The following is a 26,217-nucleotide window of genomic DNA, read 5'->3' on the forward strand; positions in this document are numbered from 1 at the left end:
GGCCTGGAGCAAATTCTCCCGTGATAACTGACCCAGTGAGTGGAGTTTTGCTCGCAGGTCCAGGACGTGCTGCACCTCGCTCTTGCTGGTGCTTGGACCCGCCTCCCAGTTTTCCTTAACCAGGTCCAAGACACCCCGCGGTTTTCGGCCGAACAGGAGTTCGAAGGGAGAAAATCCCGTGGAGGCCTGGGGAACCTCCCGCACTGCAAACAACAGAGGGTCCAACCATTTATCCCAATTACGGCTATCCTCGTGCACGAACTTACGAATCATGTTCTTTAGTGTTTTGTTAAACCGCTCCACCAGGCCGTCGGTCTGGGGATGGTACACACTAGTCCGGATTGAACGGATGCCCAGTAATTCGTATAGTTCGCGTAGTGTACGTGACATAAAGGATGTGCCCTGATCCGTCAGGATCTCTTTCGGGATCCCAACTCGGGAGATAACTTGAAACAATGCCTGTGCAACACTCTTTGCAGAGATATTGCGCAGAGGCACCGCCTCGGGATATCGGGTTGCATAGTCCACTAGGACTAACACAAAGCGATATCCCCGTGCACTCCGGTCTAATGGCCCGATGAGGTCCATGGCAATTCTATCAAATGGGACCTCCATTAGTGGTAGTGGGCGCAACGGCGCTTTTGGGGTGGCCGGCGGATTGACTAACTGACATTCGCGGCAGGATGCACACCACCGACTTACATCTGCGCGAATGCCCGGCCAATAAAATCGGGCCATGATCCGGTTCAGTGTTTTATCATAGCCTAGGTGGCCCGCCATGGGGTTATGATGAGCCGCCTGGAAAATTGTTTCCCGACGGCTTTTGGGCACCAACAACTGGGTGAGTTCTTCGCCTGTCCGAGCGTCACGACTCGCTCTGTATAGCCTGTCCCTAATGACAACAAAATATGGGTGAGTGAGTGCTGTGTTAGGGTGGACCTGGCACCCATCAATTTTCATCACTTGGTTAAAGGCATGACGGAGGGTCTCATCCCGAGACTGCTCAAGTGGAAAATCTTCCATGGGGGCTATCTGCAGGGCCCCCGGAGCCAGCCGTGCTGGCCCCGCCGGCCCCACGCCCCCCCCCGACGGCGTCGGGATGAGACACCCCGTCTCACCACTAAGCACGGCACACCACTCGCATTTCCCTGACGTACGTGACCGCACCCTCATAGTTTCCCCCGCTAAACTAGCAAACCCTGGCCAATTCGTGCCCAAGATTAGAGGGTGCGTGAGGCGAGTACTAACTCCAGCCCTAACTTTATGCTTTTTCCCTTTAAAAAGAATTTCTAGAGCCACCACCGGATAATCGTGAATATCCCCATGCACACACCTCACCTTCACCCACGATGCCTCTAGCAAAGCCCCGGGTCGAACCAAGCGCTGGTGGATCATGGTCTGTTCACAACCAGAGTCCAGCAGAGCTTGGTGTGTACCCCCCTGTATACATACCGGTATCCGGTACGTCCCTTCCGGACCGGGGGAGGGAGCTGGCGGTCCCGCAACCCGCACCACTTGTCCCACCTCCATGAGGGGGCACTCCGCCCGGAGATGGCCGGGCTGCCCACACCGCCAGCACCCCTGCCCTGGCGTCTGAGGAGCCCCCCGGGGTGCCGGTCGATCAGACACGTAGGCTGGGCCCTGCGGAACAGAAGGCAGCGCGTTACTAGTGGACCAGAGCGGGGCGGGTTCCGGGTGTGTGGGCGTGTGCGAGGCAGGGTGCGGTGCAGCGGCCGCCGGGAATCTCCTCCTCGGGGCCGGGGTGGGACGGCCCGCAGGGATCGCCGCTGGCCTGGCCTCCTCCCTCATGCTCCGCCGGGGAAGGGAGAGATGGTCCTCCGCGAGGGCGATCGCTGCCTCGATGGTGGGGGGACGGTGGCACTGGACCCAGTTGGCGGTGGACGAGGGTAAGCCGGCGATAAACTGCTCCAGCGCCACCTGTCCCACGACGTCCTCGGCGGAGTGGGTCCCCGGCTGGAGCCAGCGCCTCGCTGCGTCGAGGAGAGCACGATCTTCCCTCTGGGCCGCCGCGATGTCGGCCAAGGCACGGGACTGCTGCTGCTGGAGAGCGGTGGTGCTCTCCTGCATCGCGGCGAGGTGCTGGAGGGCCAGCGCCAGCGGATTTGGGGCTTCTGACATGTCCTTGTTCGGGCGCCAGATGTGAGCCTCCCTGCTCACAGGACAGACAGAAAATGAGACACACAGCGTTGTCAGCGGTTAGCCGTTTATTTTCCGCTTCTTCTCTCCCCCCCCAAACGTGACTCAACGTCTTTCTCGTGTACGGACGAGCGGCCGTCCCTCTGACGGCCGTGGTCCGGTGTTTGCTGCCTCCTTGATTGGTCCCGCTCTGGTCCTCCCCTAGGACCCAGTCTACTGCAAGAGACAGAACCAGGTTACAACCGTGCTTATATAGCTGACTGATTACCTGATTCTGTCCAGCTGTCTGATCACCGGCCGAGCCACTCCTCCCTCTCCTCCAGCAGTCGACACCTTAACCACACCCCACTGCCACAGAGTGAATCAGTGATCTTGAAGAATAAACATCCAGCGGAGCATTTTCCAAGTTTTTCATTCCGTTGTTCTGAACTGATCCGGAGACTTTACCGATCCCCAGAGACTTTGTCTTTGTTAGAAACGACTAGCGTTGTGTTTTGGGACTCTGTTCTGTCACTCTGCGGTTTCTTTCCCCAACGAGCAGCGGCAGCTGCGGAGCTTCTCCCCCCTTCACCATCACTCACACTCACAGGCGGTCACACTTCACAGTAGCCTGGCGCAGCAGCTCCAGCTGGGCCAAGGCCGTTTAAGCAGCCTAGCTCTGCTGCCATTGAGAGGACACTGGTCAAGTCCCTGGAAAAGACGCCTAGTTGGTACGACAAGGTCATAGATCATTTTTTTTAAAAGGAACGAAGGGTAAAATTTACATATAAATAAACAACCACATTTATGGTGTAGGCCGGAAAAATTATCTTTCCCTCCTTGACAGACCAGCAGCCACCACTGCAGGTATTTTGTCATGCACCAAAGTATTGGACAAATAAAATATTTGATCTGATGATGGCGCTAGGTTAAAAGTCAGGACCACCAAAGATATCACCCTGGGGTTTACTCAGTTCATATTTCACTCTGAACCAAAGTAGTCGGCTGACTGACTAACACACTGACATGGTGTGGCTTCAAAAAACTATTCATCAGTCGTCTGTCAATCATTCATTTGATACAGTATGACTATGGCGGCTGGATGCCCAACACACCCATCGCCCTGCAACTTCCTCCGCCAACCACTAAGGGAACAACAAGCGAGGCCACAATGCTGCAGACATTGCCTAACAAGTTCACAACTGCTAAGGGAATGGCCGTCATGTGGCTACTCAGCAGGCAGTCCTCGGACTTGGTAAGTGCCCCAAACTTCAGTAAAAATTATCAACATAAATCACTGAAGTAAAAATCCTGCTTCCTTCCTACAGTTGTACATTATTTTGCCAATAGTCCATGTTTGATTTTCTGTTTTTTAAGTTTTAAAAGTTTCATTGATGTCATCAGGTTCCTCTCGGCCAGTTCCCAAGGGTCCATTTCAGTGAGGAGATTCCTTGTGAGCTGATAAAGGTTTTTCAAGCAGAACTTAAATTGTTAAGTTTAGTCATCAAAACCAGAAACAAGAGTCTGGCGGTCCCATACACATACCTGGATCCAGAAGCAGTAGAAAATAGTGTGGCCATTTGAAGGTGGGACCTCCTCAGCTGTTGGCCAAATTTAAGGAAAGCATCTACCGTCCCTGTGTAATTTGCATGTCTTGAGAACTGTGAAGGTGTATTCTTAAGGACTCCTTGATTTGCTTGTAGTCGCAATTTAGTAGTGATGAAAGCTTCATGAAGCATTTTCTTTGTTGTCTGAGTCCACTAGATGGAGCACTCTGTTCAACAAAGGGTTGAAAACACACTGAATCACCATTCATTGAGTCTTTTTCTTTAGACCAAGAGCTTGATCTAGTGGACTCAACAAACACAACTAATGCTTCATGAAGCTTCATTTGGACATCACTACGATTTGGTGCAATTTGGCCAGATGGTGGTGCTATAACGATGAACTTTGCATTCTGAGCCTGTAACTTTTGAACTGGAACGCCAAGGACACACCAAACAGAGGCAGATTGCCGCTCTCCTCAATAATGGAGCCAAGAGGCCAAAAGGAGGAAGAAATTATTTGTAATTCTGTTACTGATTGGCTGCAGGTATTATCTGCACTTTGTTGCAAAAAGTTAAATCATACCCAACATTTAATTTGGTTTCAGCGAATTGCAGCTGCCGCATGTTTTCATAGACAGCTCGCAGAAACCATTTGCCCTCCATAGTATTATCCACCAATTCCAGTTATGTCTGTTTTTTTCACTACAAATTTTTAGCAATCATCACCAAATATAATACAGCTAAAAGATCTCTGGGCCAAGTCCGGAAAAATATATTTTTTCAGATTTTTGATGTACCATATAGTTTTGTTACAGCTGGCCCTCAAATGCTTAAATGACGTGGCATGGCTTATATTACAAAACATGTTATATCTCCTTGACACTGTGCGCCCACATTTGGTTAAAACATGCAGACATCTGAGTGGAAATGAAAAATTTGCAGCGATTTGGCCAATAGATAGTGCTGTAGCAGCAGCAGCATCTAACTATTAAGGACTGAATCTCTGTCTGTGTATATGTATTTATGATTGTCCTTCACATTTCTCAAGAAGCATTCATCCATTCAACTTCACACTTAGTAGGTGTGTTGCTGAAGACCCAAGGGAGTGAGTGTCGAGTGTGAAGTCAATTGGATGAGCAGTTCTCAAGAACGCTGCGAGCAGTGCTTTCAGGGGGCAAGCAATCAGAGCACTCCAAACAGGCGCACAACCCTGACATCACTGCAAGCAGCAATACCAGGCCACGCAATTGGCCTGTTCTGAACAGCCACTGCACTAGTAGGCTATTAGCAGAAAGAAACTATAGAAACTAACTGCATGTGATTGTTATATGTAATCATAATCCACATCCATATATCAAATATAATCTGTAAGATTTTCATCTAGTTTATTACTATCTATCAAATAGTGAGTTAAAACAATGTTTTGATCATATGAGCCACTAATGAAAACACTTGTTGCCTTTTTGCTGAGAATTCCAATATCCGTGTCTTTGGAGACATTCCCTCGCTAGATGTAAATACACCGCCATGTAAGAGTGAAGCTTGTCACTGCTGGTTATGCTGCATTCACTTGTACTTGGATATCAGGAACTTCCAACTACTCAATCAGACTTGTAGTAAGGTCAGAGGTGTAATAGGAGTAATAGGAATATGACGTAAGAGGGTAACATATAGGGGACAGAATGGAAGTAGAGAGGTGAATGTGTGTCAATAAAGTTAACAAAAGAAAGAAAAATAGTCAACACACATAGTGACAACTTTAAGTCTTCTTCTTAACATGTCAATACATATATAGGGTTTCTTATCAAAATAAACCACCGTTGAAAAAAAACAACTTGTTTTTTTTCATTATGATTGCAGCACCTTAGAAGTAAACTGTACCTTATGACTTAATGTCATGATGAAGTAAAAATAATTCTTAACATGTCACATATAGGGTTTCTTATCAAACTGTGGGGGAAAAAACTTTTTTTGCATCGTGATTGCAGCACCTTAGAAGTAAACTGTGCCTTATGACTTATTGTCATGATGAGGTATAAATAATTGTAGGAGTATATTTTGCTAAATTTGCTTTATGCTGTGTAATGTATGAAATAAAAAATACAGGAAAACAAACTGTCTGTTTCATGGCTGGAGGACTGAGTTAGCTCCATGGAGGGAACTGAAATAAGAATAAATCAAGGTATGTTTTTGTTAAATAAAGGATATGTTTATTGGCTGATATTTTCAAACAGCTTGTATTTTCTTTGAATGTACAAATAATGAGAAAACATTTTATAGTGTGTATTTTGTGTTCATTTAATGCTAACTCTACTATTAGACATTATCATTCTTATATATCATGCATTTTTTTTTAAATGTGACAAAATGTAATTTCCACAACCAGAGGCGGATTAATGCACAGGCTGGCCTAGGCTGCAGCCTAGAGGCCCCGGATTGGCCAGACTGTTTTAAAATGTTTTTAATTACTACAGTGGGAAAAAAAAACATTCCTCCTATTGGGGCCCTTAGAAACATTTATAAAAAAAATGAAGTCACTGATTCGATAGATATTGGACACATTCACCCAATCAGCTGCCATCATGTGGCCCGGGTTCATAAGGTCAGTTTTGTTGTCAAATAATCAGAACCCCCTCAGTGCGTTTACATGCAGGTAAAAACAAGATTATATTGGGGTTAAGGGCATAAGAGCATGGGCCTGTTTCACAAAGCAGGTTTAGTGAAAACTCTGAAATGAGGGAAACTCTGAGTTTTCCGTTTCACAAAGGGAGGTAACTCAAACCAGAGACAGAGGGGTAACTCTAGCCTGTTTCACAAAGAGAGGTAACTTAACCTCTTGGTTAGTTACCATGGTAACATGCTCTCTGAAACTAACCAGGTCGGGACCAGGTTTTTCTCAGCCCAGCTTTTCTTGCAATTCATAGGTTCAAAAGTGTGTGCTTTTAGTTGGGTTACCGGTATATTAACTACTCCTATATAGCCTTCTGATCCAGAATATCATCTATAATGCGAGGGGCTGAATACGGCACAACACCGTTTCATGTCACAGTCCATCTCATCCCTCCTTACATTTCCAACATTAACAACCAGAAATGCTCTCATATCACAGCAGATATTGTGTGTTGCGCTGCGTTTTTTTTTGCAAATGGGAGTTTTTTATACAACATTTATATGTTGTATAAAAAACAGCCACTTACGGTAATATTTACTTTACGATGTAAAACATGCTCGAAATGAGGCGTCACCATGAGACTGTGCTGAGGTTTTACCTGTTTGAAAAATCTTTTTATGTTTCATCTTAAGCTGCGCTTCTCCCCTGCGGGGTTGCACTTAAATGAAATAAACTAATAGGCTCCCACCCAAGCAGTTTCCCTGTGATATTACTGTGATTGCAACAGGACTACATTTAAACTTACGCACTGACCCGAGCAGCAATGTTCTCCTGCACCGTCTCCCTCTCTTTTGCTGCTGCAGCGGTGTAAACCTGCTCAAACTCACCGTATGAGCGCATTAATATTTCCAATTCCAGTTGTAGCGTAGCCCTTCGCTTCCCCGTTGCCATGGTGACTCGTCGAATCAGGGCTCCATTGATGCTGTCTTTTTATACTTGTGGTGCACGCGCTTAACTCCAGGTCAAACTACTCTGAGTTGATCAACCTGACGCAAATCTGCTGTTCTGGAACCGAAAACTCAGAGTTTCCTATCTCAGAGTAGATCAACTCAGAGTTCAGGGTTAAACTCAGAGTTTTTTTAACCTCCTGAAACAGGCCCCATGTCTTAAACATCATGTTAACACCATAAAATCTGGGTATTTCATTACCCGGTTAACAGACCTATAGAACTCCTTTAGTAGTTATATAGGTCCAGTAGTTCTCTGGCATGTAAACAGCATTCCATGATTATTATTGGGTTTCTCGACTGCGCATGCTCCCCCGTCCGCAGCAGTGGCTTTGGACCCAGAAATAAAATATACCAGAAAGCAACGGCGCCGAAAACAACGTGAAAAAAACAACAATAATAGAACGTTACCTTTAAACCAATGGAGAACTTCACAACGGCAAGTAACATCACGACCAAGAAGACCTGTATCGTCGTAATTCTGTCCAAAAGTCGTCGGCCTGGGGTTTTGAAAGGGGGAAAAAGCCGTAGTCAGTCCAGCTGTATGTTGGCTTAGTGCCACCTACTGTACCGAAGGTCGAGTTACTCCTTCATGTCCCCATTCAACTTCCTTTCATGTATATAAGGGGCAGTTTAATAATCTGATTATTACCTTAAGGCAATTTTCGACTGTTACTACACAGTATAGCTGTGAAATGTCAGAAAGGAAATGTGATAGCGGAGCACAAAAAAGAAAAGAACAACGACTGAAAGAACAGTGTGACCGAGATCTACTAAAGAAAATGTATAAATTAACAGGATTTTTAAAGGTTGTGGACTCTTCATCTGTTCTATGTTGGGTTTTTTTTCTGATAACGCATGATTAATAATGTGGGGGGCCCCGAACAAACAGTAGCCTAGGGGCCCCTGACCACCTTAATCCACCACTGTCCAGAACAGTAATTTCCATCACTTTGTTTATTGTGATAGAAAAGATATATTGTAATATTATCTTTTAAATCCTAAAAATGAATAAATGTATACATTCAAGCACATCTGTGTGTGAAATTTCATTTAATATTTTGAAAACACAAGGAGTGTTCATTTTGTTTTGAAAAAAAACTTTTTTATGGTATGATGGAATTGGCAGTTTCCTCTTAATTTCCCAGCTTGGGATCAATAAAGTATTTCAATTATATTCGAATGTTAGTATAAAGTGACATTTTTTGTAAAAATAATTGTATCACAGCCATTATCAGGAAGTGTTTTTAAGGAATAAAATCAACATTCTTTTCTAAGCATGTGATTTTTTAATAATTTCCAGACCAAAATGGACCACAGTTGAAGAATGACCCTTATATTTTATGAAGAAAATGTGAAAATTTGCACCTCTCTGCATGAACTTTATGTGCTACAGAAAAGGAAAAAAAACATGGTACATGTTAATATAAAATGAATGTGGTTAATTTAATAATCACATATTCCATATATTCCATTCTTCATATTATAGGAATTTGGTCTTGTCATGGTGTCGTGTGTAGTGTTAATTTGTGTGTGTGTGTGTGTGTGTGTGTGAGTGTGAGTGCCTGGGACCCAGGCTGGGAGACCATTATCATCATCATCATCATCATCATTACTGAACATCATTTATTATAAGTGTCTGTTACTGGAAGGGACACTTAAAAACAAAACTATTTATAAAAAGATTGAACAATAAATATTCTCACAAACGGAGTTAAGATAGATGTGAGAATATTTAAAGTGGGGAGATAAGAAAAGCTAGCCTGCTAACCAGACAAATCTGCCAAACTCAAAAACAATGGTTAGATATGCAGTTTGGCTGTATTTTACATTTGAATTCTTAAAACCTAACACAACAGAAGATTTAACAGGCAGACAGACGTACACAGTCACTGAGATTACATAACATTACATACAGTTTGGTAGTTGTGTTATAAAGATGTGATGTTATAAAGCTTGATGACAGTGTGTCACATTTACAACACTGTGATGACATTATTGGGAATGAATAGGTCTCATTGTTTTTCTGCAGTTGTTAAATGGGTTTGCAGAGCGTTTGAGACCCATACACTTTTATTAGTAACATGTTTACTGAGTCATTTTTCCATTGACTTCTAAACAATCTGACTTATTTTTGCCACCAGTGGAGTCACCATCACCCCCTGCTGGAAACTAGGAAGAATGCAAGTTTGAGGCACTTTGGCATTGGCTTCACTTTGCAGACCTGGAATCTACGCCTATTATAAAGACTATGTCTGAGACCCATGACAACAACAAGTCAGTAGATTCCACATTCCATCTGGAATACAAATGAACACAGAGGCTATTTCCTGTGAGAGACTGAAGGTTATGTCACACCCTGCTGTGAACAAGATAAGGTTAACCAGATCCATAGTAATAAATATGAATGACTGAATCCTGCATTTTATTTTTCTTTCCTCCTTAGTCTGAATTATTTTGAATTGGTTGTCCAATCATTCTATATTCCACCTAATGTTACTCAGGATGTGTTTGCTGGCAGGTTGGTCTAGCTAACTGTGCTTATGTTGGGTTATTAAAATCCTAATATAATGAATCATCTACCAAGTGCCATCTAATAACCATAGATGGTGAAGGTAGTGATGTCCAAATGAAGCTTCATGAAGCATTTTCTCCACTAGATGGAGCTCTCTGTTTAATAAAGGGTTGAATCACACTGAATCACCATTCATTGAGCCTTTTTCTTTAAACCAAGAGCTCCATCTATTGGACTCAACAAATACAACTAATGCTTCATGAAGCTTAATTTGCAAAACACTGCTGTTTTGTTTGTTTTGTTTGGATCGGATTTGTTTAGGTTTTGTTTCTAATACCTGTGGGGTGTACTACGGAGCTGGATTATTGGGTTAGCGAGGTATGTTGCGCTCAAAGCCTGGGTCAGCTGTGACACGAAAGTCGCTCTCTTTTAGCGTTGCTGTATCACCATGGTAACTGATGCTTTCAACCAAACCTGGTTGGGAGGAGGTTTTCAGCTAAGACTATAACTAAGAGTGAAGCAGACTTTCGGGTTAGATCGGTACTTAAAGCTAAGCGCAGCTTCCTAGACTTCCTTTATGACAGATACAGGTTCTCATCTGAGGAGATTCGCTATTTGATGGTTACAAAATGGCCAGAAGAAAAATGCAATCAATTATTGTTTCAAGAATGGTCAATTATCCCATGAGAGAAAATGCCAATAAACTAAAGATATTGTACAAGGATGTGTACTAAACACTTCATAGATCAGCACAAACTGTCTCTGTCCAGGATAGGAAGAGAAGTGGGAGTGCACAACTGTCCATACATCAGTCTCTAGAAATAGGCTCCTCACAGCTGGCAGGTTTATTGAACAGAATCTACAAAACACAAGTGTCATCATCATCCGTTAAGAGGTGGCTGTGTGGTGCTGGCCTCCCCGGCACAGTTGAGAAGAAAAAAACCTATACCTGACACTGGCTGATAAAGACTCAGTTGAGCAAAGAAACACAGATATTTAACGGGGGTCACTTGTCAGAGGCGCAGAAGCCATAAAAAGATGCTGCAGGAGTGCTTGTGCCATCTGTCTAGCAGGGTTGTGATCGTCTGGGGTGCTTTGGTGCTGAGAAAGTGGAGGGAAAGTGAGTCATATTGAAAGAAGAAGACTATCACTCCATGAAATGCCATGCTATACTATGTGGACAGCACTCGTTTTTTCCGTCCTACAGCAGGACAATGACCCAAAACATCCTTCCAAATCATGGAAAACACAGGACTTGAAGCCATGGAAGAAGGGTTCAATTCCCGTCTGTACTTAACCACTCTACTGCCTTTTATCTAATCCTAAGAAAACCTTTTTCATGCCTAACCCTTACTGTCACCTTTTGTTGGCTAAGATCAGTCATGTAACGTTCTTTTTTGTGCATCGTTCTGCATTCTGGTTTAGTGTCTTTTGACTTCAATTTAATTCAATTCAATTTTATTTATAGTGCCAAATCATTACAAAAGTTATCTCAGGACACTTTACAGAGAAGGAAAAGCCCACACTCTATGACTTATTTATGATTTACATAGACTCAACAATTCCCCCGTAGAGTATGGTGGCAACGAAAACCTTCCCTATAACAGGCAGGAACGTCAGACAGACCCAGATCTGTGGAGGACGGACATCTGTCTGCAGCGGTTGGGGAGGAAGAAAAGGAGAGAGAAAGATAGAAAAGACGGACAGATGGACAGAGAGAGACAAAGACAGACACAAAGACAGACAGACAGACACACTTTCAGAGATGCAAGCAACCAAAGACTAACAGTAATTGTAATTATATCTATAGTAATGTGAATATGACTTATATGTTATGGCAGTTAATATAGCAGAATAGTTTGACTTCCAGTCCAGTCCTGTGGCCTGTCAGCATATTTTTACGTACACATTTCTGTGCATAACTTTTAATAGAATTTGGTACGGACCTGTTCAGTGAGAACACTGAGAGCAGCTTGATTGTATGGTTGGAACAAAGTGCCCATCAAGCCAATCCAGTTTATGGGAGGAAGGCCTTCTTCAGGAAGCATTGGGTGATGTTTGTTAAGATTACCTCAACACATTAACAGTAAGAATGCCAAAGATCTGCAAGGCTGTAATTTCCGCAAATGGAGGATTCTTCTCTCTTCAGAAGCCCAAAAATGTTAATTAAAATGGAAATAATATCTCTTGACTATATATTATTTTCTTTTTTCAACATATTTGAAAACATTTACAATACATTGAATAAAAGAGTTTATGTGGAAAATCTGCAATTTTCTGAGTGATTACAGATTTTTGAAAGGCAGTGGATGTTTTTGCATGCTGTTGTAGAACCAGATATTTTATAGTTAATTCAATTCACCCAGCTTTATTGGCTATCAGAGAACACCAAATTAAATTAAAATATTAATTCTAAGAGCAAGCTGCACTTTGGGTCCACAGCAGTTAGACTAATTACTGTATAAAAAAAATGGGGAACAATATCAAATAAAGAGAGGATCTCTGTATAAAAGGTTTGAGCATCCAGCCAATCACAGGACTTTTCAAACTGTCAATCATAAAACAGTTCACATACTCGTGATATCAAACTGTGACACCATCAAACTAGATTTTGAATTATTAAATCATTGAACATCATTAGCAAGAGGTAACAGGCACATTGTGTTTATTCATAGTACAATCATTCATGTAACAAAAAAAGTAAATCAATAACAATCAGCATTGGTATAATGTGTGAAACTGTGAGTAAGCCTGATGAAGCACAGGAGTACAAATTGGGCTATATTGGGTTTTTTTCTTTGTAGAGGCCATTCCCTTCATTGCTCTGCATGATGCACCATAAGCAGAATACTGTGTCTGAAATGCTGTCATCTACTTATCCTCTGGTCTTTAGCTCCAGCATGATGAGAGGAGGAAGTCAAAGAAATGACTGAATGTAGTAAGTGAGCTTATACTGGAGTGAAGAGGAAATTGGTCTCTATTTCATTTTATGCACTTTCTAACATCACAGTGGTTGGTAAATCTTCTCCACATAGGGCTCAAACAGCCAGTTATCTCAGCCCAAGACATAGTAAAGTATAAGCAGCCCTTGCTACATGGGGACCCCGAAGGCCCAAAGTGCCCTTTTTGGAAGCTAAGTTCTGACTTTAAAAAAAAAAAAAAAAAAACTTTGGGAGCTACACTTATTCGCTTGCTCATCGAGAGGTACATAATAAGATTAGACCACCTGGTGTCTGTAAACTGTAAAACTAAATACGAAGCTAGTGCCCTCTAACCTTACTCCGCCAGATGGGTTGATTCTCATTTGCTCTGCATATCCATCTGGGAACTCTCGTTTGGAGATCTTTTGGGAAGGGGCGAGAATACTGTTTACTGATTGGATAAACCATCTGTCTCTAACCAACATACGGGCCAAATCAACCAATCAGATCAACGAAGCGTATGACGTGCTAACAGAGCATCGATGCAAAGCACAGAAAGTAAACAACATGTCGGTAAAGGATATTTGCCGTTTGTGTAACGTGAATTTACAGATCAAAGGCACAATTTCAGGTGCTCGGTCCATATTGAAGAGAAGGATCCAAGAGGAAAATGCAAGCTGCTTGCTCCATAGCTGCGCTCATCTCATCCGCGGAAGCTGCCAGGTTGTTTACACTGAACAGTTGCTTCTCATTTCGTCACACTTAGAGCCAACCTCAAAACCAACACTGATTGCTTCGGGCAACCTTCTCTAAATTTTCTCTGCCGCACGTTACCAAACTAATCTGCGAATCAAATACAGTGGAGCTTGCGAGATCAGGATGGTCTCACGAGGCTAACAGCAAGAAGCCTGTTTGTTAAGTTTAGCACAAAGACAGGAGGAAACTGCCTCTGTGTCCTTTCAACTACTTAGAGAGCTTTTTACCTTTGCACACAGTCTAAGGCTAAGCTAATGAGTTGCAGCTTCATACAGTATTTGATGGACAGTTGCACAGTGTTATCAATCTTCTCACCCCTCTGCAAAAAAGCACTACTCTTATTTCATGTTGAACTATTTCTTTAACAACTAGCTTTGTGTAGCTATAGAACGCAGAATAGGTAAAAACATAACATCACATTTGTACAAATCTTTTCGAAACTACTGACTGGCCATCAAAAAAATGTGGGACTTTAGTTTCAAAAAGTTGTAAATGAGCTTTAAAAACCAGCAGGTCTAACCAGCAGGTCTAACTAGTGTCAAGTTGCAAACAAGCATCAGTTTATCTCCAAATCTGGATTTAGATCAAAAATATGTTTTTTTTTGCAGCTTTTACCCGGTCAATTATGCATGTCTTTGAATCGTTGCATTCCAGCTGTCACATACAGCACACGTCTCAGCCTTGCCTCTTTTTTTTTTATTCGGTCAGTCCCCATGAAACGACTTGTACTTCAGTTGTCTCCATGTCCATAAAACAGGGACTCCCTTTTGAACTTAAGGCCTTCATACCCTTCACCTCTTAATGTGGTTTAGTTGCTCGCACATGATGGACAGGTACTGGGTAAGCTTCACCATGGCAATGATGATGGTTCCTCCAATCAAAGTGCAGGTTGGCCAGAACAGGGAGTGGAAGACAGCGACCCGACTGTAGATCTGTGTGAGGATGGCACTGTCCATTCTGTCTGTGGGGTCCACGAAACACTGAACTGTGTGTTGAGACCTGAGACGCTCAGAAATGTTCTGGACTATCACATGCATGGCTGCATAGTCTTTATGGCACTTTGGGATGTAGAAGCACTGAAGGAAAGAAAAGTAGACACAAATTAAGATATTGTATATTTGTATAGTGGCTTGTGTGGTAGTCCAGCTGTTATTGAGGTTAAAGAAGTGTTTTAGCCATTCACAGTCCAGACCTCAGGATTGCTGTCCTGCGTCTCCTCATTGTGCAACAGTCGTACCACCTTTCCTGAGAAGTTGAGGCTTACAAAGACCTGGAGACAGGGGTAACGGGAACGCTTCCAGCACTCTGCTCCACAGCTGTAGGAACAGTTTACATCACACACGATGGTAGAGTTCACAATAGTGCAGCTAGCCTCGTCCGTCCACACTCTGTAGAGAAAGAGCAATTATTTCCAATGCAAGCTGCAAACAGACTTTCAATGGTTTTAGTGTCTAGTTTGTCAAAAAGTGTGAATATGCAGATGTACAGGTTTTGAATCACTAATCACAATAAAGTCACAGGGGAAAAACATCTGTAAGTGTTATTACCGGTCAGAATAAGAGCGCAGTATGGTGATTCCCAGGACAAAGTACATCATGACAGAGAAGATGACCATGCTGAGGCCCAGAAGTATGGCTCGGTCCTCTCCTGCCCTCTGAGCCGTCACTGTCTTCCTCTTGTCCAGAACCTCATATACACGAATCTTCTGGTAGATGGATCTGAAAAAAGGTTAACAATACATTAAAAGCATTTAACTTGTGAAACACATGCCAACTTTTATTATGAAGTAGCCACAGGAAATGCAATGCGTTTGTTACAGTGACCACGATTGTTTGTCAAATGCATCTTCAAAACAAGGCAATGGTCATACTGGCTACATCAATTCACACATTGTTGGTGTTATTTACAAATGGGCGATTTTATCTAGGGATCGACCGATATCAATTTTTTAAATTTTTTTCATCAGCCTTAGCCGATGATGGATACGGACTTTCTTGAGCTGATATTTGGAGCCGATACTACTTTCGCTCCCTCAATTTACAGTTACACAATGATGATAACACATGTTACGAGTCTCAATTTAAAAAAAGGAACATTTATTGAACTTAAAAAAGGCGTCTCCAGCAACATGGAGCTGCATGTCTGTAAATAATGCGGGGGAAAATCAGCCAATCAGCCAATGCAGCAGCCCACATCGGCACCTAGAAAACGCAAATATCGGCCCGCCGATGTATCGAACTATCAATACATTTATCATTTGTGCCTAGTCAATCTTTGCATTTACTTAGTATGCAATCTTGCCGCCCAATTCCCGCAAAATGTGGAACCGTGTTAACAGAACTTTACATGAAGCGCTGCATGCGACAGCTGTTACCAACTACTTCACTCTCACTGCTCACAGGCTCATGGCGCATGTGCAGCATAAAATCAGATCCCAGTTACTCACAGAATGATGGGGAAATGATTGCTTTGTTTTACTATCCCCTGTGACCATCAGTAATAGTGTGTCGCCAAATCATCCAGGACTGAAATCTTAAAGATTGCCACTTTAAGTCGTGGGTGTCCACACATGATTTTAATCTAATGCAGAGGCGGAAGAAGTACTCTTGTAAAATACATCGTCTGATGCAACCTGGACACATCATCAGTGATGTTACCTGGGGTCACAGAGTGTTTCGGGTCTTTCAAGCGTCATACACTCTCACCCAGGCGACCCAGCTGGGGTTGATCAGGCCCTAGCTTGTGTCCAGGTAGCGCTACCGCACCCATGGTTCTCCTCTCCTCAACCACAGCCACCTTGAGGCAACCTCTGCTGCCTCCGTGACCTCCTTAATGGCCCTTCGCTTACTGGCCCCTGTGATGCCCAAGATGTTGTAGGCCCTGCATAGAGACTGGCCAGCGAACCCTCTGCATCCCACCTCGATGGGCTCACACCGTGCTCTCCACCTGTTACTCCGACACTCCTCCACTAGCTCAGCATATTTTGCCCTCTTCCTCTCATTAGCCTCCTCGATACGGTCCTCCCAGGGTACAGTGAGTTCCAGGAGAACGATCTGCTTGGAGGCCTCAGAGATAAGCAGCATGTCAGGCCGCAGTGTTGTGATGGCGACAGACTCTGGGAATTTCAGTTGCTTCCCCAGGTCAACTTTCATCTCCCAGTCTTCTGCTGTCGCTAGCAGGCCAGATGAGGTAGCCCTGGCAGCTGATGGTGGCTTGACCCCAGCCCGGACGAAAGCGATGGATTGCTTCACTGGGCGGAGACGCTTGCATTGGCCAATCCCACAGCTGATGGTGTTTGCTATGGCCTTCAGGACTTGGTCATGGCGCCAGCGGTAGCGCCCCTCGCCCAGGGCCTTCGAACAGCAGCTGAGGATATGCTCCAGGGTCCCCCTTTTTAAGCAGAGGTTGCAGGCTGGTGACTCTACTAACCCCCAGCTGAACAGGTTGGATGGGCTTGGTAGTACGTCGTAGACAGCCTGGATCAGGAATCGTATGCAATGGGGCTCAGCTTTCCACAGCTCTGCCCAGGAGACTTTGCGGTCCACTGCATGCTCCCATCTTGTCCAGGCTCCCTGCTGCCGCATTCCAACCATCCTGCTGGCCCGCTCCTCCTCTACTGCTGCCCGCACCTCTTGCTGCACCAATAATCTCCGGTCCTTCCCCTGCGCCTTGTCATAGCAAGGTGTTGTGCTGCTACCCAGGCCAGCTCTTCCATGTGTCACTGTCCCCACCAGTGCCCTGTGCCGTAGCCGCGACTCAGCCACATCCACCGCCTCTGCTGCCCTCCACTTTCTGCCAGTCCTCACCTCGATCCCAGCCTGGGAGACCTTTAGATCCTGTGATTCTCTGTATTGCAGCACCTCCCTAGCACGGCCCACCTTGAACTCCTCATTCAGGCTGCTGATGGGGAGCTTCAGCTTGTTGTTCTTGCCATACAGGGCGATGCTGCTCAGGCTTCGAGGTAGGCCCAGCCATTTCCGTAGAAACCTGCTGACTCTCCTCTCAAAGCCCTCGATGGTGGAGATTGGAACCTCAGAGATCAGAAGGGGCCAGAGTATTCTCGGGAGGATGCCGTGTTGATAAATCCAGGCCTTGAACTTGCCAGGTAGGCCTGACTTATCCACTGTGGCTAGCCAGGCTTCTAGTTCAAGGTTGGTAGCATGGATGGCTGCCGTGTCTTTTAGGCTGCAGTCAAACACCTTTCCCAGGCTCTTCACTGATTTCTCAGTGATTGATGGTATCTGGGTAGTGCCAAGTGTGAAGTGGAACTTGTTGGTGACCTTTCCTTTCTTCAACACCAGGGATCTGGATTTTGCTGGCTTGAAGCACATGCGTGCCCAGGTGGTCATCTCTTCCAGGCCCTTCAGGATCCACCTGCTTCCTGGGACGTGTGATGTTGTCACCGTCAGATCATCCATGAAAGCCCTAATGGGCGGCTGGCGGACACCAGACTTGGTGAGGGGACCTCTGCACTGGGCCTCTGCAGATTTCACCAGCATGTTCATGGCAAGCGCAAATAATATCACTGAAATTGTGCACCCAGTGATAATACCCTTCTCAAGCCTGTGCCAGTCTGATGTCGTAGACCCAGTAGAGACTCTCAGACTGAAACTGTCGTAGTAGTCCAGAATGAGGTGTCTAAACTTGTCCAGGATGTGGTGCCGGCGAAGGGCCTCCTCAACCAGTTTGTGGGGTATGGACCCATAGGCGTTTGTGAGGTCCAACCAAAGCACTACCAGGTCTCCCTTGTTCTCCCGGGCTTCTCTGATCACTTGTGTGACCACGCCTGTGTGCTCCAGACACCCTGGCACCAGTGGGATCCCTCCTTTCTGGACCGAGGTGTCGATGTATGAGTTCCTCAGGAGGTAGTCAGTCAGATGCCTGGCCACAATGCTGAAGAATATCTTCCCCTCAACACTGAGCAGCGAGATGTTTCTGAACTGGTCGATGGACTTTGACTCTTCCTCCTTTGGAATCCACACCCCTTCCGCAAACCGCCACTGTTGTGCCACCTTTCCCCTCCTCCATATGACCTTCAGGATCTTCCAGAGCCTGTGGAGTAGCTTTGGGCAGTTCTTGTAAACCCTGTAAGGTACCCCACTTGGTCCTGGCGCTGAACTTGCTCTAGCCTTTTTGATCACCTCCTGGATTTCCTTCCAGCTGGGCTCCTTTCTGTCGAAGTCCAGAGTTGGTGCAGGTGGGTCAATCAGGTGCTGGCAGTGGCCCAGATCTTGCTCCCTGGATCTGTCAGAGAAGGAGTCTCTGAGGTGGAGGTCAATTTCAGCTTTGGAGCAGGTGAGCTGGCCACTCCGCTTCTTCCCAAGTAGCTGCTTTGTGAACCCAAAGGGATTCGCTATGAAGGCAGCCCTCTTCCTGGCCCTCTCTTTTCTCCTTCTCCTATGCCACTCTGCTCTCCTCAGCGTCATGAGCTTCTTGCGAAGGATGTTACGCAGCTCTGCTAGAGGACCCCTCTCCTCCTCACTCGCCTCCTTGAACCTCCTCCTCAGGCTCTTCAGCTCTTGCCTCAGCTGGTGGATCTTGTTAGCCCTGTTGTTCATGGTGTAGGGGCCTTTCACTGCTTTCTTCTCCTCCAGTCCAAATCTCTCAGCTGCTAGGCTGATGATGATGGTAGTCATTGTCTGGAGGCGTCGATCAGCGTCACCCTTGGCTGTTACTCCCAAGATGGTGTTGGCGTCTTCATCAAACTGGAGCCACTCCTTCTCCTTGTTCGCTTGGGGCCATTTTACCCGCCGCTGTTCTGATGTTCTACATGGGTTCGGGGCTTGTGTCACTTGGAGGTTCTGGGCACTGTGGTTTGGCTCCGGGCCTAGCTCCTCCTGCGTCTCACCAGGGGTGATCCCTGAGCGCTGTGTCACAGGTACCGTCTGCATGCATCTCATCTTGGCCTGATGGATCTTCAGGCCACGTGGGTTTTTGCACACTTTGCCGCAAAAGCATTGTGCACTCATTGTCGTATTTCTGTCGCTATGTGTCGGTGTCCTTTTGTCTGTCCGAGTGGGATCCTCATCCTCCCCCCCTCTCGGGGATCCCTGGGGCTATATCTCCATAAGTCGATCTGTAGCTAGAAAAGTGGGTTCTTCCTCTCAGAAGATGCAGGTCGGGCTGCTACCCCTCCCTGCCCCGCTGCCGTCTCTCCGGGCTGTCCGCTGTCTCTCCAGCTGCCACCACTCTGTTCTCGGTTGTCAATCAGTCTGTTCCTGATCGTCACTGGTTGTTCCAGACAGAAGCTTGTAAAATACATCGTCTGATGCAACCTAGACACATCATCAGTGATGTTACCTGGGGTCACAGAGTGTTTCGGGTCTTTCAAGCGTCATACACTCTCACCCAGGCGACCCAGCTGGGGTTGATCAGGCCCTAGCTTGTGTCCAGGTAGCGCTACCGCACCCATGGTTCTCCTCTCCTCAACCACAGCCACCTTGAGGCAACCTCTGCTGCCTCCGTGACCTCCTTAATGGCCCTTCGCTTACTGGCCCCTGTGATGCCCAAGATGTTGTAGGCCCTGCATAGAGACTGGCCAGCGAACCCTCTGCATCCCACCTCGATGGGCTCACACCGTGCTCTCCACCTGTTACTCCGACACTCCTCCACTAGCTCAGCATATTTTGCCCTCTTCCTCTCATTAGCCTCCTCGATACGGTCCTCCCAGGGTACAGTGAGTTCCAGGAGAACGATCTGCTTGGAGGCCTCAGAGATAAGCAGCATGTCAGGCCGCAGTGTTGTGATGGCGACAGACTCTGGGAATTTCAGTTGCTTCCCCAGGTCAACTTTCATCTCCCAGTCTTCTGCTGTCGCTAGCAGGCCAGATGAGGTAGCCCTGGCAGCTGATGGTGGCTTGACCCCAGCCCGGACGAAAGCGATGGCAGTTCTTGTAAACCCTGTAATGATTGCTTTGTTTTACTATCCCCTGTGACCATCAGTAATAGTGTGTCGCCAAATCATCCAGGACTGAAATCTTAAAGATTTCCACTTTAAGTCGTGGGTGTCCACACATGATTTTAATCTAATGCAGAGGCGGAAGAAGTACTCAAATACTATATTTTAAGGAAAGAAGAAATAACACAGTGCGCTGCAGCATGACACACCACAAATGCTTTCAGTTATTTACTATTCGAACATAAGGTCAACTACTTTTCAGTAGTCATGTCCAAACGAAGCTTCATGAAGCATTTTCTTTTTTGTTTGAGTCCACTAGATGGAGCTCTCTGTTCAACAAAGGGTTAAAAACACACTGAATCACCATTCATTGAGCCTTTTTCTTTAAACCAAGAGCTCCATCTAGTGGGTTCAACAAAATACAACTAATGCTTCATGAAGCTTCATTTGGACATCACTACTTTTCAGACATTTTAACCTTGTATTTCCAGCACACTTACATTTTATTCGGGATAGATTCTAGATTGAACATATTTTTGCGTTAATATAGAAACAAACTAAGCAAAGCACTGTTCAATACCTGCTGTCACTTCTTCCATCTGTTGCTTTACTTCCTGCCCACAGAAACATCCTATCTGAGGAATGTAGGAGCTTGAGTCCAGTTTTGCTGCCAGAGGGGCTGACCCACCTGCAAAATATATGAGAAAGTTGTTCAGAAACCCTACAGACCTTTCAGGATTTGACCTGTATTGTCCTGGCTGGCCAGGAGAAGTAAGCCAGAAGGACTGCTTGAGTAAAAGAAGCAAAACCACACTGTAGAAATACTCTGATACAAGTCAAGTCCTGTCATTTACATGTTTATTATTAAGTAACTATTATGCAGAGTGGCCAATTTCAAAATACTGGATATTATATTAATGGATTCTAATCATTAAAGGGTCGCATGATAATGCACTGGTTTGCATTGTAGTTTCACAGCATGCGGGCAGCTTGGACCCTCCTCTGGCTTCTTCCCACATTCCAAAGACATGCAGGTTATGTTAGTTGCAACACTAAAATGCCAGTAGGTGTGACTGTTACCCTGTCCAGGGTGTACCCCGCCTCTGATCTAAAGTAAGCTTGGATATGCTCGAGTCCCCTGCAACCGTCAAAGGATAAGCAGTTATAGATTATGCATGGATCGATAATTACAGATAGATAAATGTACATATTACTAGTGTCACAGCTGATAAGGGCCCGTTGGGCTAAATGTATTTACTTTATAGCCTGCTGTGTAGCTTAATCTACATGTGTACTAATATATAACACAATATCATACATTTATTTGTGCATTAATCACCTGAATCGGCAAAATAACTAGTATTTAAATTTATCAAATAAATTTAGTTGAGTGAAAAGTACAAAATTTCACTCTGAAATGTATTGGAGTAGAAGTATAAAGTAACATAACATGTAAATACATACAGGGGACACATTTCATCATGTTATATGACTTAGTGATGTCCAAATGAAGCTTCATGAAGCATTAGTTGTATTTGTTGAGTCCACTAGATGGAGCTCTTGGTCTAAAGAAAAAGGCTGTATGAATGGTGATTCAGTGTGTTTTCAACCCTTTGTTGAACAGAGAGCTCCATCTAGTGGACTCAGACAACAAAGAAAAAGGTTCATGAAGCTTAATTTGGACATCAATAATAGGAATTACAAAAAAAGCCAGACAGTCACTACAATGTTTAATAAATAAGATTCAAAAGCCCCATTTGATTAACATCAGTTAAGGATATCACTGGCTGTACCTCTTTAAAGTGCATTTCTAATGCAACAATATTAAATACTCCAGTTGTATCAGAATGCACACAGACTGTAGATAACATCAAAGAGGCAAAAAATCCCACTGGTTGACAAAATGTATGTACATGTGTCATCACTGAGCTGGCGCAGCATGCCTCACACTTATTTACAACCCAGGTTTAACAGGTCTCTTTCAACAGTCATCAATACAAGTCCCCTTGTCACTCTCAGAGCTTACAGTACACAGCTCTGTTGTGTATGCGTGTGCAGTAGGACTGGGATGATGTGCTTTTACCCCAATTTGATCAGGATACTTGGGTGCAGATTCAATATGTATTTTGAATCAATATTATGGTTTGTTTTTGTTTACTTTTTTGACACTAGACCATGGGGAAAAGTTGACTCATACACTGAGAGACATTTACTTTGGAAAATCTCTAAATTGATTGAGGAAGCATTTTAGATTATTTTTATGTAGTCAGAGATGTCCTGAAGTCAGCTCCTCAAGTATCCAAGAATGTAGCTATTTCAAGGTACAAATATGGGACATTTAATCTATTTTTTTCCAGAAACCAAAAAAGAAGACATTAAAGACCTTTTCTTCACAATTTAGTGGGTTTTTTAATTATAAGGGACACAGGTAGATATAATCCTAGTAATGTCCTATTAATTTGACATCGGGCGTCACATTCACACTACGGGCAACTTAGAGTCAACAACTAACCTAACACCTGCACGTCTTTGGACTGTGGGAGGAAACCGGAGAACCTGGAAAAAAAACACGCAGACACGGGGAGAACATGCAAACTCCACACAGAAGGGCCCCAGCCCAGATTCGAACAAGGAATCATCTTGCTGTGAGATGACAGTGCTAACCACCACCACAACACTGTGCCGCCAGAAGGTTGTATCCCTGCAGATCAGGGACCATCCACTTTGCTGCTCTTGCTTATGCTTGTTTTAGTAGAACAACAATAAAAGTGGTAGCTTCTTCCTACCTCCACATAAACTAAAATTAAGCAATTGAATCTATTCAGGCATTAAAGACTCAATTTCAAAAATTGTTCACAAAGAATCGCAATACTAAAGTGGATGGATTTTTTCCCTCACCCCTAGTGTATATGTACGTATGTGTTTTAGGCTGTACACGTAGTGGAGAAACAAGCCTCTCCAAAAAGGTCTTCAACTTGTAAGGTACACTAATTTGATTTTCCTGTGATTGTGTGTAATCCGGGGGCTATCTTTCCAATGTCTGACAAAATGACACTGTGATGGGTGGTGGGTTTGGAGACTACACATATTTACCAGAAAGCCTGCATTACAAACTGAGAATATGGAGTTTGAACGATGTGGGCATTAACCAGGCAGGGCAAGTCCAATGAAATAAGTTGATCTGCATTATGGGAAAGGTAGCATCCAGTGTTTTTGGTTCTTGATCAATACAATTCTTGATCAATACAGTATATAGTATATACCTCGGTCGCTTCTTCATTGATTTTATAAACTCTTTTGCCAAACTCTTGCAATTCTCTCAACCTAGTGGAAGTGTGTTGCTACCACAATACACCTTTAAGTCTTACAAAGGTTATGTCCTATAGCTAATGAGGAAGGTCGGCCTGGCTAGCATGGATCATTTATTGCCGAGTGGCCTTTGCTCCTATGTAATGTCTGTAGAGGAACACATTCAGTGTGACTGACTATCTATTTGCCTACTTGCTTCCTGTAAGTGTGGAAAAGTGTGTAACCTAAAACAAGTGTGGGGCTGACATTGTGTGGGTGCACATGTCTTTCCTAAGAGCATGTGTTGGTTTGATTGATGACTGACTGCATACCTACACAGGTCTACATGTGTGTATTTGAGTGTTATATTTGTCTTAAAGGAGAGTTATCTTTGTAAACTAATGGAAAAAGTCCCACACAACCATGAAATGGTATGTGGATACGCTGTCTGAAATACATAACCTAACATTCCTTTACAGTTTAAGACCTCTTGCACAAATGGAAAACACACTCTCTCCTTAGAGCTGACATTGTGAATGTCAGACAACACGGTAACCAGACCTGAAAAAACAACATCATATAATGCTAACTCCAGTGTTTAGAAATACTACAAAAGGAAACCCATAAAGACTACAGATGCAGATGGATGCAGCTGCATTGTGACAGCGTAAGTATCTTTGTATCTATGATGTATATATGTATGTATGTATGTAACAATAATGTTATTGGGTAGAACACAGGTGGCATTAAAGGGCTGCTTGTTGTTATCCATCAACTAAAACACCCATTACTAAAGTAGTGCAGGTGCAGCTATAACTAGCTAGAGGAAACCACCTTCGCGTTCAAATCCAAAAGGACATCATGCAGTCAAAAATTAAAATAACTGAAAGTTCACTGAAAGCTGCATCCAAGATGCTAAGCTCAGTATATCCATATCCCCCTTGTCTTGGGAGCAGCACAGCAAGCTGTTAACATAACATATACATCGTGTCACCTTATAAAGATGAAATGGAAAACTTGGTAGCAAACAGTTGCTCACACACATATGTACACAGATGTAAAGTGACATTAGTATCAATTTGGAGTTGTGTTGCTGCTGACATGATGGATGTTAGCCCAATATTCCAACAAGTTGTCATACCTAAATAACATATATAAGTATATATAAATACATAAGTTACCAAAAATCTCTTGGGAAAAAGTGTTTGTCTTAAAAAATTGACCCTCTCATAGTGGGTTTTCAGTTTAGCAAAGATAACTGTAACATTTTGGTCACCTAAAAATGGCTTGTTCAGCATTTAGTTGCCTACTAATATGCTAGCGCTAGGCTTACCTGGAAAAATTGCCAATTTCAAACTGACTGAGTTATTGCCATGAGGACTGTAAATGTAGAAGAAAGGTGTCAACACCGGGAGTCCACCCCCCACTGGCGGTGGATGACTCGTGCTAGCGCTTAGTTTAGCGCCATTAAAATGACAGCGGTATAGCGCTTCTCCACAGCCATGCCCTCTCATCCAAATATGGTCACTTATGGCTGCAAAAAAAATAGATGGCGATGCCCAAAATGCCAAACTCGAGGCTAGGTAGTCCACAAACCAATGGGTTACATCACGGTAGCTACGTCCATCTCTTCCATACAGTCTGAAGGACCTCTAAAACCGGGATTATTATTAGTTTTAAAAAATTCACTGGGTTAATAATGAGATAAACTATTCACGTCCAAACTGGATGCATGCCCGCTTAACACGTTGACCCCTCCTCTGACATACAAGATTTCCAATAAATTAGCAGCTCACTGAGTAGCAAAAACTGCCATTAAAAGTGTTCAGACAAGATCAAATTATTCTTATTACTTACAGGTAGTCGGTGAGTTCAAAATGAGGTAGAACAAACAGAAGGCCATAACATCAGGAAGCTGTTGACACCTGGCTACTGAAGCAGGGGCAGTCAACATGCCCGGACTAAATATTGACTGAGGCACGCTTCACTACACATACACACACACACTTAGTCTATAAAAGTAATCGGGTCATGGATGATGGACCACCTGACGGGTGCCCTGAGTCAATATTTGCTTATCCTGTGTATGTACGCAGTCTGGCTGATTGTTGTTGTTGTCAGACAGGACTTTTCACACAAGAGAGCTCTTAGCTGCAGCTTAGTAACAGCTTGAGTTCATTGAAATCTACACTGGTGATAAGACGGTGAGGGGTGGGAAATGTCAACACGGGTAGTGAGGAATCAAAGTTTAAAATTGAAATCTGAACCCTCCTGAACTTGTGGTCCTGAACCTGAAGGACTGCAAGCACCAACATCCTATTTAACAAATGCACTTACTTTAGCTTACATTTTTTTTCAGTCATATTCGTATTGGACTTTAAATTTATTATTAATTAAAGTGATAAAGTGATGGAAAAATGGAGCTCACCTGATTTCTGATGGTGGTGTCAACTGTCAGACTGTCGGAGCAGTTGTCCGCTAACATGACACTTTGAACTTTACTATACCTCTACCCATTGGCTCGTGTTCACCATCATCC

General features: G+C 44.2%; 2 protein-coding genes across 2 annotated transcripts in view; one reads left to right on the plus strand and one right to left on the minus strand.

The window, feature by feature from the left end:
- The window catches only part of LOC310945403 (polyunsaturated fatty acid lipoxygenase ALOX15B-like), a gene marked incomplete at its 5' end in the record, with an annotated part of 32,108 nt that extends 27,521 nt beyond the window's left edge, over window positions 1-4,587 (plus strand). Inside the window, 2 exons of the mRNA XM_083911483.1 lie at window positions 3,221-3,391; window positions 3,541-4,587. Of these exons, the coding sequence (XP_083767609.1) occupies window positions 3,221-3,391; window positions 3,541-3,720 (351 nt within the window). The 3' untranslated portion in view covers window positions 3,721-4,587. The remainder of the gene's footprint in view (window positions 1-3,220; window positions 3,392-3,540) is intronic.
- Window positions 4,588-14,284: 9,697 nt separating this feature from the next.
- s100p (S100 calcium binding protein P) lies at window positions 14,285-26,163 on the minus strand (the record flags this gene model as incomplete). Its single annotated transcript, XM_083911568.1, is given in 6 exon segments — window positions 14,285-14,569; window positions 14,686-14,881; window positions 15,041-15,211; window positions 20,971-21,078; window positions 26,107-26,124; window positions 26,126-26,163. Coding segments are annotated over 6 exon segments (816 nt in total).
- Between the last annotated feature and the right edge of the window lie 54 nt (window positions 26,164-26,217).

This window comes from Echiichthys vipera (assembly GCF_963691815.1).
Source record: "Echiichthys vipera genome assembly, chromosome: 3".
Classification (NCBI taxonomy): domain Eukaryota; kingdom Metazoa; phylum Chordata; class Actinopteri; order Perciformes; family Trachinidae; genus Echiichthys; species Echiichthys vipera.